Source organism: Oncorhynchus mykiss, chromosome 16 (genome assembly GCF_057628025.1).
Source record: "Oncorhynchus mykiss isolate SJ-2025 chromosome 16, ASM5762802v1, whole genome shotgun sequence".
In the NCBI taxonomy this organism is placed as follows: Eukaryota; Metazoa; Chordata; class Actinopteri; order Salmoniformes; family Salmonidae; genus Oncorhynchus; species Oncorhynchus mykiss.
The window spans coordinates 71,787,492-71,802,407 of NC_143037.1; the positions used below are offsets into that span (position 1 = coordinate 71,787,492).

At 36.0% G+C, this 14,916-nt stretch overlaps 1 protein-coding gene across 1 annotated transcript in view; it reads left to right on the top strand.

The window, feature by feature from the left end:
• Positions 1 to 14,916, top strand: part of LOC110492634 (partitioning defective 6 homolog beta) — a 34,672-nt gene that overhangs the window by 3,407 nt on the left and 16,349 nt on the right. Inside the window, exon 2 of the mRNA XM_021567059.3 lies at positions 3,234 to 3,456. Within this exon, the coding sequence (XP_021422734.2) occupies positions 3,234 to 3,456 (223 nt within the window). The remainder of the gene's footprint in view (positions 1 to 3,233; positions 3,457 to 14,916) is intronic.

A 14,916-nucleotide genomic window follows, 5' to 3' on the forward strand; every position in this document is an offset into this window, starting at 1 on the left:
CACCTGTTTATTGAAATGCATTCCAGGGGACTGCCTCTCAACTAGCATGAAGCTGGTTGAGAGTATGCCAAGCTGTCTTCAAGGCAAAGGCTACTTAGAAGAATCTCAAATATAAAATATATATTTTGAATTGTTTTAACACTTTGTTTTGGTTACTACATGATTCCCGTATGTTTTATTTCACAGTTGTGATCTTATTCACTATTATTGCACAATGTTGAAAATAGTAAAACTAAAATTATAAAATCTTTATTTTTACTATATATCTATCTATCCAGTCCAAAGTTTGGACACACCTACTCATTCCACGGGTTCTCTTTCTTTTTACTATATATTACATTACGAATGTGGATCTGCTGTTGTATTAGTATAGGTGACACACTACAGGCACACCCACAGATGCATATCAAACGTTCTCACTGACGCACAGATTGTACTCGTCTTTTACACTAATAAGCCAAGGACACATAATCATCATTAACGCTCTGGGCTTCTAGACACCCCGATAGTGATGCACAGGTTGACTCAGAACGGGTTTAGGGTTATTCAATATTGCCTGGCTGAAGGACGGGTGGGTGGGTGGGTGGTGGGCTGGTTGAATAATGAGAAACGATACCTAATGTAAAATATACTGTCTCCGTAAAATATATGTAGGTTCAGAACTTTTGTGAAACGGCACAGCTAAAAAAATATGTGACAAATACAAATGAAACTGGATGGTTTTCAGAGAGATGGTAAGGGGGTTGAGGGTAGCTGAAGGATGCGATTTAAAAAAATACATTGTGTTCGTAAAATGCATATAGTATGTAGAAGCCTAAGTGTTGTTGTACATTAGTTTACTCCAATTAGGGGAGGGGTGGAAGGGTTAATGGGAAGATATATTTTCAAAAACATATATTTTCAAAAATATTTATATTTACAACAACAACAAAATATGTGGGATTGTAAATGATGCAGACAATTACATTGATGGAAGCCACAATCTATCTGCAATATTAAAGCTGATCTATCCCCTGAAGGAAAAAATATGCATATGGATGTTTAAGGTATCTTTCTTATGCAATTTATATCTATATTCTACATTGAGGTCTTAGGCTAAAATAATTTATCTGCTATTAGTGCGTAGGCCTAAGCTTTAACTCTTAACTGTACCCGTACCAAATAGCGTACACAGCCAATCGCCAAATGATGATTTTTGGGAATGGGCAGGCAAGGTTAACGTCCGTCCACGGAGGCAAAAAGGCCGTTGTCGAAGTTTAATTCAATAAGACAAAAGCTGCTGAAGGAGAAGTGAAAACAAACAGAATGGAGGGTCAGAGAGGTCATGTTTGGTAAAGGTCAGGTGGTGTGGTTAAAGAGGATGATAGTGGTGTTATGTTAGGTCAGGTGACTTGGTTAAAGAGGATGATATTGGTGTTGTGTGGTGATTGTTAGGTCAGGTGACGTGGTTAAAGAGGATGATATTGGTGTTGTGTGATGATTGTTAGGTCAGGTGACATGGTTAAAGAGGATGATGGTGGTTTTATGTTATGTATGATGATTGTTAAGCACTATACATATTTGCCAGTAACAAGACAGGACTTGAAGTAGGCCTATGGCACGTCAAGGCCATGTAGCCTTCTGTTTAAATGGAACGGGAAATCTGGACACTGACTGTAGGTCTATAACCTCTCATACAGCCTTAATATTAACTCCTGCACAATTAAGCATTTCTTGATACACTAAATGTAGGCAAAATTTGGACTTGGGAACAGGAGTGGAGAAATGATTTTCTTTCTTCTTTCTTGATAGAACTCAATGCCCAGCTACATACCATCTGTAGAGGGGCCGTCTTCATCATAAATGCTGATAGCATTTCAACCACACAAAATATGCATCGAAGCCGAGCTTAAATCTTATCAGAAACACTTTGGGTCGTTTTCACAGCTTTCTTTTTCCTTGCAACCGGTCAAACTGATGTCATTTGGACTTTTTTTGTACAGAAAATCTTCCCTTTTTTTTGTGTTATTGTATTTTCTCCCCGGTCCCTAAACCTATTTGCTCTGCTAAAGATGACAGAGAACTTTACTGATGTAAACTAGATAGATTGATAGAATGAATGCTTCAATTACATTATTCTGTTGAGCAATGGTTTGTTTTGTCTTCTAGGGCAACATATAATGACCGAAGAGAAGCTGCATGGATCTAATTATAGACAAGTTGACTAACAAATAGCCTACAGAAATGTTGGAAATTACAAGCAGAAACATATCGGTCAAAAAATGGTTCCACCGTATTTGACTGTAGCCTACAGCGCGGGTTGGGGTTAGGGTTGGGGTTAGGGTTGGGGTTAGGGTTGGGTGCAGGCCTCAGATTTTCACTTTATCACATCTAGTCGGGTGGTTGCGGATGAACAAACAGTTGACCAGCACACCCCTAGTTCCCAAACACATTCAGCTGCGGACACATTTTTTCTTGAGCAGATGGATGGGGGGGGGGCGTAGTAACATAATTATGAATAATTTGTACACTGCTAATTGACCGCAAGAGGCCCAAACAGATAGTACTTGACAAAAACAGAATCAATTCAAACCTTGATTGCATGGGGCGGCAGGGTAGCCTAGTGGTTAGAGCGTTGGACTAGTAACCGAAAGGTTGCAAGTTCAAATCCCCGAGCTGACAAGGTACAAATCTGTCGTTCTGCTCCTGAACAGGCAGTTAATCCACTGTTCCTAGGCCGTCATTGAAAATAAGAATTTGTTCTTAACTGACTTGCCTAGTTAAATAAAGTCAAATATACATGGGGATGTGATCACATATGGTTTGTTTCTCTAGTTATGCGTGGGAACAGATTTCCTCAATTAAAATAACTTTGGGCCGATTTCGTTGTGATTTTAGTCTTATTGACAATGAATTTTGACAATTTAATTTTCAAACCGGCCCGGCTTGGCCCGGCTTGTTTGTGGCTGAGGGGGTCAAATAAAATCTCCTGCCGGTTTGTGAACTCTGCTCCGTCACACAGCAGTCATGAGTTAATTGCTTTAGAGCTGTGTGCTCTGGAAGAGGAGGCCTACTGCTTAAACAAACAGGCAATTTGCCTATGTCAACCACTGTGTAATGTCTTTCTTGTTTGTTGTTAACTGTTTCCTGCTAAATTCTTTCTACAAACACCAAGGTCATTATCATTCCTCCAATCCAAAGTGTGTCACATTTCTGTCTCTCTGTCTGTGTCTGTCTGTCTGTCTGACTGTCAGTTTGGGGCTGAATTCCGCCGGTTCTCCCTGGACCGGTCCAAGCCGGGCCGGTTTGATGAGTTCTATAGGCTCCTACAGCACATGCACCGGATTCCAAACGTGGACCTGCTGGTGGGCTATGCTGACGTCCACGGTGACCTGCTGCCAATCAACAACGATGACAACTACCGCAAAGCCATCTCCGTGGCTGACCCCGTGCTTCGCCTCTTCCTGCAGAGGAAAGGTACAACCTAGCCTCAGGGCAGTTTGTTACATTTTGGACGTTTTATTTTTATCCCTCCATTATTAGTATGACATCTTCAACGTTGCTAATGGAACAGAGGTCGTACAACATATCGACATACATTTTTATTGGTTGAGTACACATTTAGCAGGGAAATGCTTATGTTTCTAGCGCCAACAGTGCAGTAATCCTCCGTATGGATAATGTGGTCAGCCTGAAAGGTAAGGAAGGATACATGGGCCCTGATACATAACATAACATAACATAAACGCAACATGTAAAGTGTATGGTGTTGTGTAGGTGAGCAGTTCGCTGATGTCAACATTGTGAACAGAATGCCCCATGGTGGGGTGGACAACAAATATACGTTTACATTTTAATCGATGGCCATTTCGATGCACAGAGAGATCTCGCGTGACGAGATCCGGAGGCCCATTGTCGTGCCATTCATCCACGGTCATCACCTCATGTTCCAGCATGATAATACACCTCCCCGTGTCACAAGGATCTGTACACAATTCCTGCATGCTGAAAATGTCCCAGTTCTTCCATGGCCTGCATACTGACCAGACATGTCACCTGTTGAACATGTTTGGGATGCTCTGGTTCTACGTGTATGAAACCGTGTTCCAGTTCCTGCCAATATCCAGCAACTTCACACAGCTTTTTTTCATTGTATTTTTTTTATTTTATTTTTTATTTTTATAAAGCTGTCTGTGTCCAACACATGCATCTGTGTTCCCAGTCAGGTGAAATCCATAGATTAGGGCCTAAGGAATTTATTTCAGTTGACCGATTTTTTTTTTTTTTCCTTTAATGAACTGTAACTGAGTAAAATCTTTTTGAAATTGTTGCGTTCAAATGGCCCTGATACCAGACAGGAACGATATGTTTTAGTTTCACACGTTTCGGTTTGATTAGAGAACGAATTGATGCGATATGACACGTTTCAATGCATTAACATGTGTTGCACAAACGCATTAATTTTCCATTATAAATTCACCCCCACTGCTGATGGAGGTCAAGGTGATTGTAGTGGATTTCTTAATTGCTTAGTTACACAGGTGTTCCTTGTTCAGGTGAGTTAGCTTGTTTTTAAAAAAAATTTATACCAGCTTTCAGTCACATGGAATATTCTAGGTGTGTGTGATTCCAGTCTTTCCCCCATTTCCTAAACTATCTCTGAGGTTTCATTCTTTTCCTTCAAGTGTCCTGTTCCACACTCGATATGGTCATTGACTTCTGCTATTGTAAATGCCTATACGTTCTGGATTATTTCAGTATGACAACAGGCCTATTTACAGAACACATATCAAGCTACTGCCTAGATCATGTTCGGACTGCACGGGGAGTATTCGATTTAGCCTGCTGTCTCACCGCGGTACTGTAGCATCCTAGACATAGTTGATAGTCGTTGAGCAGTGATTTTAGCCTTAGTTGTGTGTGTGTGTGTGTGTGCTCGTTCAGTCATTTTTTTGTTGTTGATCATTTCTGTTTTTAGCGTTGGTGTTGAACTCCGTCTTCGTAGTCTTGTTGTCTTGTTGTTGTCGTCATAATTGAGTGTAGGGATGGACGTGGCTAATGGAATATCCAGACATCCAAACGGACATTGGTATTAGATCACTCACTCAAGTATTCGTTATTGAAAACCCATTTTTAACAATGAAAAATCTTTGTCTAAATCACATCCATGTGAGATTTTTACCTACAAGAATATACCATAACATTTGAAATTCTTAGTTGAATAAAACAAACTTTTGTAATGTTGCGTCGAGCCGCTGCCACACTATTTCTGCACATTTATATCAATGGTTACGTCTTCGAGGACCCCAAACAGTTTAACGTTGATAGGCCATTGTGGAGTGAATTTACAAAGGGTTTAATTTGACACGTACAATCTAATTTCCTGATTTATCAATAATAACAAATAGCCATCTCTTAACAAATTCCTTAGCTTTTCTCAAATTAAGAGCTATACCATCGGCCTGTATGCCTATAATTTGGTGTTATTTTGAAGCGGACAGATATGAGGGTTTAATTGAGACGGCTTATAACAGCGGCCCCTGTAGCCCAATTGTTGCCATTATTTTTGACCAAGTTACTCACGTCACAGCCTCTAGTTTGTGTGCCAAATTAGAAAAGAAGTGACCAATCTATGCTTATTTTTTTAGACTTGGTCAAATAACATGTATGCCATTTTTTTCAGATATTCCAGATACTTTAAAATAAATATTGTTATTGTTCGAATTAGTATTTATTTATTATATATATATATACGTGATTGTTATTGTTCGAATTAGTATTTATTTATTATATATATATATACGTGATTGTTATTGTCCGAATTAGTATTTTTATATTATATATATATATACGTGATTGTTATTGTCCGAATTAGTATTTATTTATTATATATATATATACGTGATTGTTATTGTTCGAATTAGTATTTATTTATTATATATATATATACGTGATTGTTATTGTCCGAATTAGTATTTATTTATTATATATATATATACGTGATTGTTATTGTCCGAATTAGTATTTATTTATTATATATATATATACGTGATTGTTATTGTCCGAATTAGTATTTATTTATTATATATATATATACGTGATTGTTATTGTTCGAATTAGTATTTATTTATTATATATATATATACGTGATTGTTATTGTTCGAATTAGTATTTATTTATTATATATATATATACGTGATTGTTATTGTTCGAATTAGTATTTTTATATTATATATATATATACGTGATTGTTATTGTCCGAATTAGTATTTTTATATTATATATATATATACGTGATTGTTATTGTTCGAATTAGTATTTATTTATTATATATATATATACGTGATTGTTATTGTCCGAATTAGTATTTATTTATTATATATATATATACGTGATTGTTATTGTCCGAATTAGTATTTATTTATTATATATATATATACGTGATTGTTATTGTTCGAATTAGTATTTATTTATTATATATATATATACGTGATTGTTATTGTCCGAATTAGTATTTTTATACTAATTCGGACAATAACAATATTTATTTATTATATATATATATACGTGATTGTTATTGTTCGAATTAGTATTTTTATATTATATATATATATACGTGATTGTTATTGTTCGAATTAGTATTTATTTATTATATATATATATACGTGATTGTTATTGTCCGAATTAGTATTTATTTATTATATATATATATACGTGATTGTTATTGTTCGAATTAGTATTTATTTATTATATATATATATACGTGATTGTTATTGTCCGAATTAGTATTTATTTATTATATATATATATACGTGATTGTTATTGTTCGAATTAGTATTTATTTATTATATATATATATACGTGATTGTTATTGTTCGAATTAGTATTTATTTATTATATATATATATACGTGATTGTTATTGTTCGAATTAGTATTTATTTATTATATATATATATACGTGATTGTTATTGTTCGAATTAGTATTTATTATATATATATATACGTGATTGTTATTGTTCGAATTAGTATTTATTTATTATATATATATACGTGATTGTTATTGTCCGAATTAGTATTTATTTATTATATATATATATACGTGATTGTTATTGTTCGAATTAGTATTTATTTATTATATATATATATACGTGATTGTTATTGTCCGAATTAGTATTTATTTATTATATATATATATACGTGATTGTTATTGTCCGAATTAGTATTTATTTATTATATATATATATACGTGATTGTTATTGTTCGAATTAGTATTTATTTATTATATATATATATACGTGATTGTTATTGTTCGAATTAGTATTTATTTATTATATATATATATACGTGATTGTTATTGTCCGAATTAGTATTTATTTATTATATATATATATACGTGATTGTTATTGTTCGAATTAGTATTTATTTATTATATATATATATACGTGATTGTTATTGTCCGAATTAGTATTTATTTATTATATATATATATACGTGATTGTTATTGTCCGAATTAGTATTTATTTATTATATATATATATACGTGATTGTTATTGTCCGAATTAGTATTTATTTATTATATATATATATACGTGATTGTTATTGTTCGAATTAGTATTTATTTATTATATATATATATACGTGATTGTTATTGTTCGAATTAGTATTTTTATATTATATATATATATACGTGATTGTTATTGTTCGAATTAGTATTTATTTATTATATATATATATACGTGATTGTTATTGTCCGAATTAGTATTTATTTATTATATATATATATACGTGATTGTTATTGTTCGAATTAGTATTTATTTATTATATATATATATACGTGATTGTTATTGTTCGAATTAGTATTTATTTATTATATATATATATACGTGATTGTTATTGTCCGAATTAGTATTTTTATATTATATATATATATACGTGATTGTTATTGTTCGAATTAGTATTTATTTATTATATATATATATACGTGATTGTTATTGTTCGAATTAGTATTTATTTATTATATATATATATACGTGATTGTTATTGTCCGAATTAGTATTTATTTATTATATATATATATACGTGATTGTTATTGTTCGAATTAGTATTTATTTATTATATATATATATACGTGATTGTTATTGTCCGAATTAGTATTTATTTATTATATATATATATACGTGATTGTTATTGTTCGAATTAGTATTTATTTATTATATATATATATACGTGATTGTTATTGTTCGAATTAGTATTTATTTATTATATATATATATACGTGATTGTTATTGTCCGAATTAGTATTTATTTATTATATATATATATACGTGATTGTTATTGTTCGAATTAGTATTTATTTATTATATATATATATACGTGATTGTTATTGTCCGAATTAGTATTTTTATATTATATATATATATACGTGATTGTTATTGTTCGAATTAGTATTTATTTATTATATATATATATACGTGATTGTTATTGTTCGAATTAGTATTTATTTATTATATATATATATACGTGATTGTTATTGTTCGAATTAGTATTTATTTATTATATATATATATACGTGATTGTTATTGTCCGAATTAGTATTTTTATATTATATATATATATACGTGATTGTTATTGTTCGAATTAGTATTTATTTATTATATATATATATACGTGATTGTTATTGTCCGAATTAGTATTTATTTATTATATATATATATACGTGATTGTTATTGTTCGAATTAGTATTTTTATATTATATATATATATACGTGATTGTTATTGTCCGAATTAGTATTTATTTATTATATATATATATACGTGATTGTTATTGTCCGAATTAGTATTTATTTATTATATATATATATACGTGATTGTTATTGTCCGAATTAGTATTTATTTATTATATATATATATACGTGATTGTTATTGTCCGAATTAGTATTTATTTATTATATATATATATACGTGATTGTTATTGTCCGAATTAGTATTTATTTATTATATATATATATACGTGATTGTTATTGTTCGAATTAGTATTTTTATATTATATATATATATACGTGATTGTTATTGTCCGAATTAGTATTTATTTATTATATATATATATACGTGATTGTTATTGTTCGAATTAGTATTTATTTATTATATATATATATACGTGATTGTTATTGTCCGAATTAGTATTTATTTATTATATATATATATACGTGATTGTTATTGTTCGAATTAGTATTTATTTATTATATATATATATACGTGATTGTTATTGTTCGAATTAGTATTTTTATATTATATATATATATACGTGATTGTTATTGTTCGAATTAGTATTTTTATATTATATATATATATACGTGATTGTTATTGTTCGAATTAGTATTTATTTATTATATATATATATACGTGATTGTTATTGTCCGAATTAGTATTTATTTATTATATATATATATATACGTGATTGTTATTGTTCGAATTAGTATTTATTTATTATATATATATATACGTGATTGTTATTGTTCGAATTAGTATTTATTTATTATATATATATATACGTGATTGTTATTGTCCGAATTAGTATTTATTTATTATATATATATATACGTGATTGTTATTGTCCGAATTAGTATTTATTTATTATATATATATATACGTGATTGTTATTGTCCGAATTAGTATTTATTTATTATATATATATATATACGTGATTGTTATTGTTCGAATTAGTATTTATTTATTATATATATATATACGTGATTGTTATTGTTCGAATTAGTATTTATTTATTATATATATATATACGTGATTGTTATTGTTCGAATTAGTATTTATTTATTATATATATATATACGTGATTGTTATTGTTCGAATTAGTATTTATTTATTATATATATATATACGTGATTGTTATTGTTCGAATTAGTATTTATTTATTATATATATATATACGTGATTGTTATTGTCCGAATTAGTATTTATTTATTATATATATATATACGTGATTGTTATTGTCCGAATTAGTATTTATTTATTATATATATATATACGTGATTGTTATTGTTCGAATTAGTATTTATTTATTATATATATATATACGTGATTGTTATTGTCCGAATTAGTATTTATTTATTATATATATATATACGTGATTGTTATTGTTCGAATTAGTATTTATTTATTATATATATATATACGTGATTGTTATTGTCCGAATTAGTATTTATTTATTATATATATATATACGTGATTGTTATTGTTCGAATTAGTATTTATTTATTATATATATATATACGTGATTGTTATTGTCCGAATTAGTATTTATTTATTATATATACGTGATTGTTATTGTCCGAATTAGTATTTTTATACTAATTCGGACAATAACAATATTTATTTTAGAGTATCTGGAATATCTGAAAAAATGGCATGAAATGATTTGAATAGCTAAATAGTCTCAAATGCCCCGTTCCTTATTAAATATTCATCTGTTGAATCCAAAGGCACTGGGCTGTTGTCTGTGAGTCTAAGCTGTCTTGCTGTGCCGTATGACCTATAGATGCTAAGCCACTTTGTCAGGAGGGGATTACAGTGGTCTCTGTGTAACACCGTGTAGGCCCTGGGTTTCAATTACACGCTAGACACTAACGTCATGCTGGGTCTCTGTGGCTGCAGCCCCCCCCCCCCCCCCAACCACACACACACTTTACATTGTTACCCACTACCTTTCCCCGACAGTGTCGGGAGAAGTTAGAGCGAACTGCCTAGCCATAGGGACTTGTCTTGATGTGGGTTCACATAGTGTCTCCTTGTACTAATGGGTTATGGACCATCAGGGTTCTTCCTCTGGGCTAAGCATGTTTTTAGAACATGAAAAAGCAGGTTGTCCCTGTCTTTTACTCCCATCTGTTGTGTTCTGCTGATTTGTGTCTAGATTTGATACGTTTGTTTGAGAGGTGAAGAACGCTGTATGTGTTTAGCAAGAATGTTTCCCCTCCAGCCATGGCTGACATTGTCCCTGTGGATGTAGGCCTAAAGGGATCTTTCTCCATGGGCAGATTTGAAGAATTACACTTGTCATGGTATTGCTGTGTGGAATGCTTTACCGATAAGCTGTTGATGTGGAATATTGTACATCTTCTGTGGACTGTGTATGGACTTAATATGTTGGCAACGCACTTATGCTAAACACGCAGTGGTATTCACGTAATCTGAACGAAACATGTTCTTTGTGTACACGTGCCACTCCTCTGGGCTTCATGATGTGGCAAAGATTGTTTCTGGACCAGATAGGTGTCACTGCTGATGGTAATGTTTGACTAGAGCTGTGACTGTCATGGAATTTTGAATGCAAGTTATTGGTCAGCCAAATGACTGTGGTCACCAATATAATCATTTGAAGAGTTTATATTATTTAATATAGTTTATTTTTTATTTAATATAGTTTATTTTATTTAATATAGTTTATTTTTAAGATTCACCGTTTTCTCCTCTGCTCCTGACTGCATGTTCTGCTGATGCAGGAAGAGGGGGGGGGGGGTTGCCCAGGCAACCAGCATCATTTGCTACAACACCTTGCTTGTTTCAGCAAAAGGCGTCAAGTTTCATGTTGTAAATAGTCCATGTTACCGCTGAAACGCACTCAAATGCACAGCCGTCCCAAATACATGTTTATTTATTTTATTTTCAAGAAGGTCGTCCTCCATAATTATCAATTACATGATTATACAGTAATTATTCCAGCCCTGTGTTTGACTGCATTCTTGGGCAGTGTTGGCTTGTCTTCTTTGTGTGTGTGTGTGTGAGAGAGAGAATCACTAGGTAATTTCTCTATCAATAGCTTGTCACACTGAAATCATTTGGACACAAACACAATGTCTGCGCCACCAGTCCCCCCCCCGCCTGTTTACCTGTTACCATGGTAGCCCTGAAGAGGCCCATTGGCTTAATGGGTATTGTTTAGGGCTGATGGGAGCTGCAAAGCCTGCTGGGGGAAATACACACACACACACACACACAATAATAGTTTAAACTTTTTTGTTTTACCATTTTGTGTTTTGAGGTTTACTCGATGTGTGAACTTCAAGGGTTATAAATGATGCATTGTGTTTTTCCTTCGCATGACAACTTGGTTGCTGTTTGAAAAGTCCAGTTTGCTGCATCTGGTCCCAGTGCAGTTTGCTCTAAATTCACGTTGTTTTTGTTTAGTTGTACTGAATGGGACGAGCACGAGAGCACTGTGCCTTTTCCCATACCTCCCCCATGCCCCACAGGCACACGGGTTCTGCTGAGGTCAGTGTAACATGATGTTTATTGTGGTCAGCCAGAGAACGAGAGCGGTTCTCATCAACTCCACTCTTCTCAGATACAGTGGCTAAGGCTTATCAGTTGTCACGTGGATGGTGTGGTGTACAGGGGACGTGTGTTGGACAAGTGGAACACGGTGTTTGTCAAAAGAGAATTCCGTTGTGGTATGACATCATCTTAATCGGTATCTTCACCTCCTGTCCTCGTAGCATGAGACTGTCCAGATTTCCATACTGATTGAACCCAGTCGTTATTCAGGGAATCTGGGTGGGTGTGTTTTGTTGAACTAATGATGTCATCACCGTCATAGTTTCAGTTGTGAAAAGCACAAGTGTTTTTATGAGGGTCGAATAGAATTAGTAACCATGCCTCATAAAGAGCGAACAGCACTGCATAGTGTTTTAGTAAGAGATACTCTCTACCCACACAGTAAAGCAATCATTGAAGCATGATAACTGTGGGTTTTAAGAGTGACCGAGTAGACGGCGTGATATGGAGGCAGGGAGACGTAACGGAAGAGAGTGAAGAATGCAGAGTGAGGCCCTAGATGGGGGATGGGGAGCTGGAAGAGGGGGCTTCATTGAGTGGAATGTGGCTAGCCTCTGATCACCACTGCTGGGTAGATTAAACTGGACAGTAGGCCATACACAACACTGGAGCCATGGGCCAGAAGTTAGCTGGGCTGCCCCGCCAGGGACGGAGAAAGGGAGCTAGTGCTGAGCTACTGAGGCCCAGTGGAGAGCGAGAGAGGGAACTAGTGCTGAGCTACTGAGGCCCAGTGGGGAGAGAGGGAACTAGTGCTGACCTACTGAGGGCCAGTGGAGAGGGAGAAAACATTAGGGGTGAGGGAGGGAGAGGGGGAACTAGTGGTGAGGGGCGAGGGAAGGAGGGAGGGAGAGAGAGGGAACTAGTGCTGAGCTACTGAGGGGGGAGGGAGAGAGAGGGAACTAATGCTGAGCTACTGAGGGGTGAGGGAGAGAGAGGGAACTAGTGCTGAGCTACTGAGGCCCAGTGGAGAGGGAGAAAACATTAGGGGTGAGGGACGGAGAGGGGGAACTAGTGGTGAGCTACTGAGGGGCGAGGGAAGGAGGGAGGGAGAGAGAGGGAACTAGTGCTGAGCTACTGAGGGGGGAGGGAGAGAGGGGGAACTAGTGCTGAGCTACTGAGGGGGGAGGGAGAGAGGGGGAACTAGTGCTGAGCTACTGAGGGGCGAGGGAGAGAGAGGGAACTAGTGCTGAGCTACTGAGGGGCGAGGGAGAGAGGGGGAACTAGTGCTGAGCTACTAAGGGAGGAGGGAGAGAGGGAACTAGTGCTGAGCTACTGAGGGGCGAGGGAGGGAGAGAGAGGGAACTAGTGCTGAGCTACTGAGGGGAGAGGGAGGGAGATGGAACTAGTGCTGAGCTACTGAGGGGAGAGGGAGGGAGATGGATCTAGTGCTGAGCTACTGAGGGGAGAGGGAGGGAGATGGAACTAGTGCTGAGCTACTGAGGGGAGAGGGAGAGAGAGGGAACTAGTGCTGAGCTACTGAGGGGCGAGGGAGGGAGAGAGGGGGAGCTAGTGCTGACCTACTGAGGGCCAGTAGAGAGGTGGAAGACAGCAGGGAGGGAGAGAGGGGGAACTAGTGCTGACCTACTGAGGACCAGTAGAGAGGTGGAAGACAGCAGGAGAGAGGGGGCGAGGGTGAGGAGGATCTAGGTGCTGACCTACTGAGGACCAGTAGAGAGGGGGAAGACATTAGGAAGGAGGGAGGGAGAGGGAACTAGTGCTGACCTACTGAGGACCAGTAGAGAGAGGGAACTAGTGCTGACCTACTGAGGACCAGTAGAGAGGGGGAACTAGTGCTGACCTACTGAGGACCAGTAGAGAGGGGGAACTAGTGCTGACCTACTGAGGACCAGTAGAGAGGGGGAACTAGTGCTGACCTACTGAGGACCAGTAGAGAGGGGGAAGACATTAGGAAGGAGGGAGGGAGAGAGAGGGAACTAGTGCTGACCTACTGAGGGCCAGTAGAGAGGTGGAAGACAGCATTAGTGAGGGTGAGAGGGGAATCTAGTGCTGACCTACTGAGGACCAGTAGAGAGGGGGAAGACAGCAGGAGAGAGGGGGCGAGGGTGAGAGGGGGATCTAGTGCTGACCTACTGAGGACCAGTAGAGAGGGGGAACTAGTGCTGACCTACTGAGGACCAGTAGAGAGGGGGAACTAGTGCTGACCTACTGAGGACCAGTAGAGAGGGGGGAGACATTAGGAAGGAGGGGGGGAGAGAGAGGGAACTAGTGCTGACCTACTGAGGACCAGTAGAGAGGGGGAACTAGTGCTGACCTACTGAGGACCAGTAGAGAGGGGGAACTAGTGCTGACCTACTGAGGGCCAGTAGAGAGGTGGAAGACAGCATTAGAGAGGGGGTGAGGGTGAGAGGGGGATCTAGTGCTGACCTACTGAGGACCAGTAGAGAGGGGGAAGACATTAGGAAGAAGGGAGGGTGAGAGGGGGAACTAGTGCTGACCTACTGAGGACCAGTAGAGAGGGGGAACTAGTGCTGACCTACTGAGGACCAGTAGAGAGGGGGAACTAGTGCTGACCTACTGAGGACCAGTAGAGAGGGGGAAGACATTAGGAAGGAGGGAGGGGGAGAGAG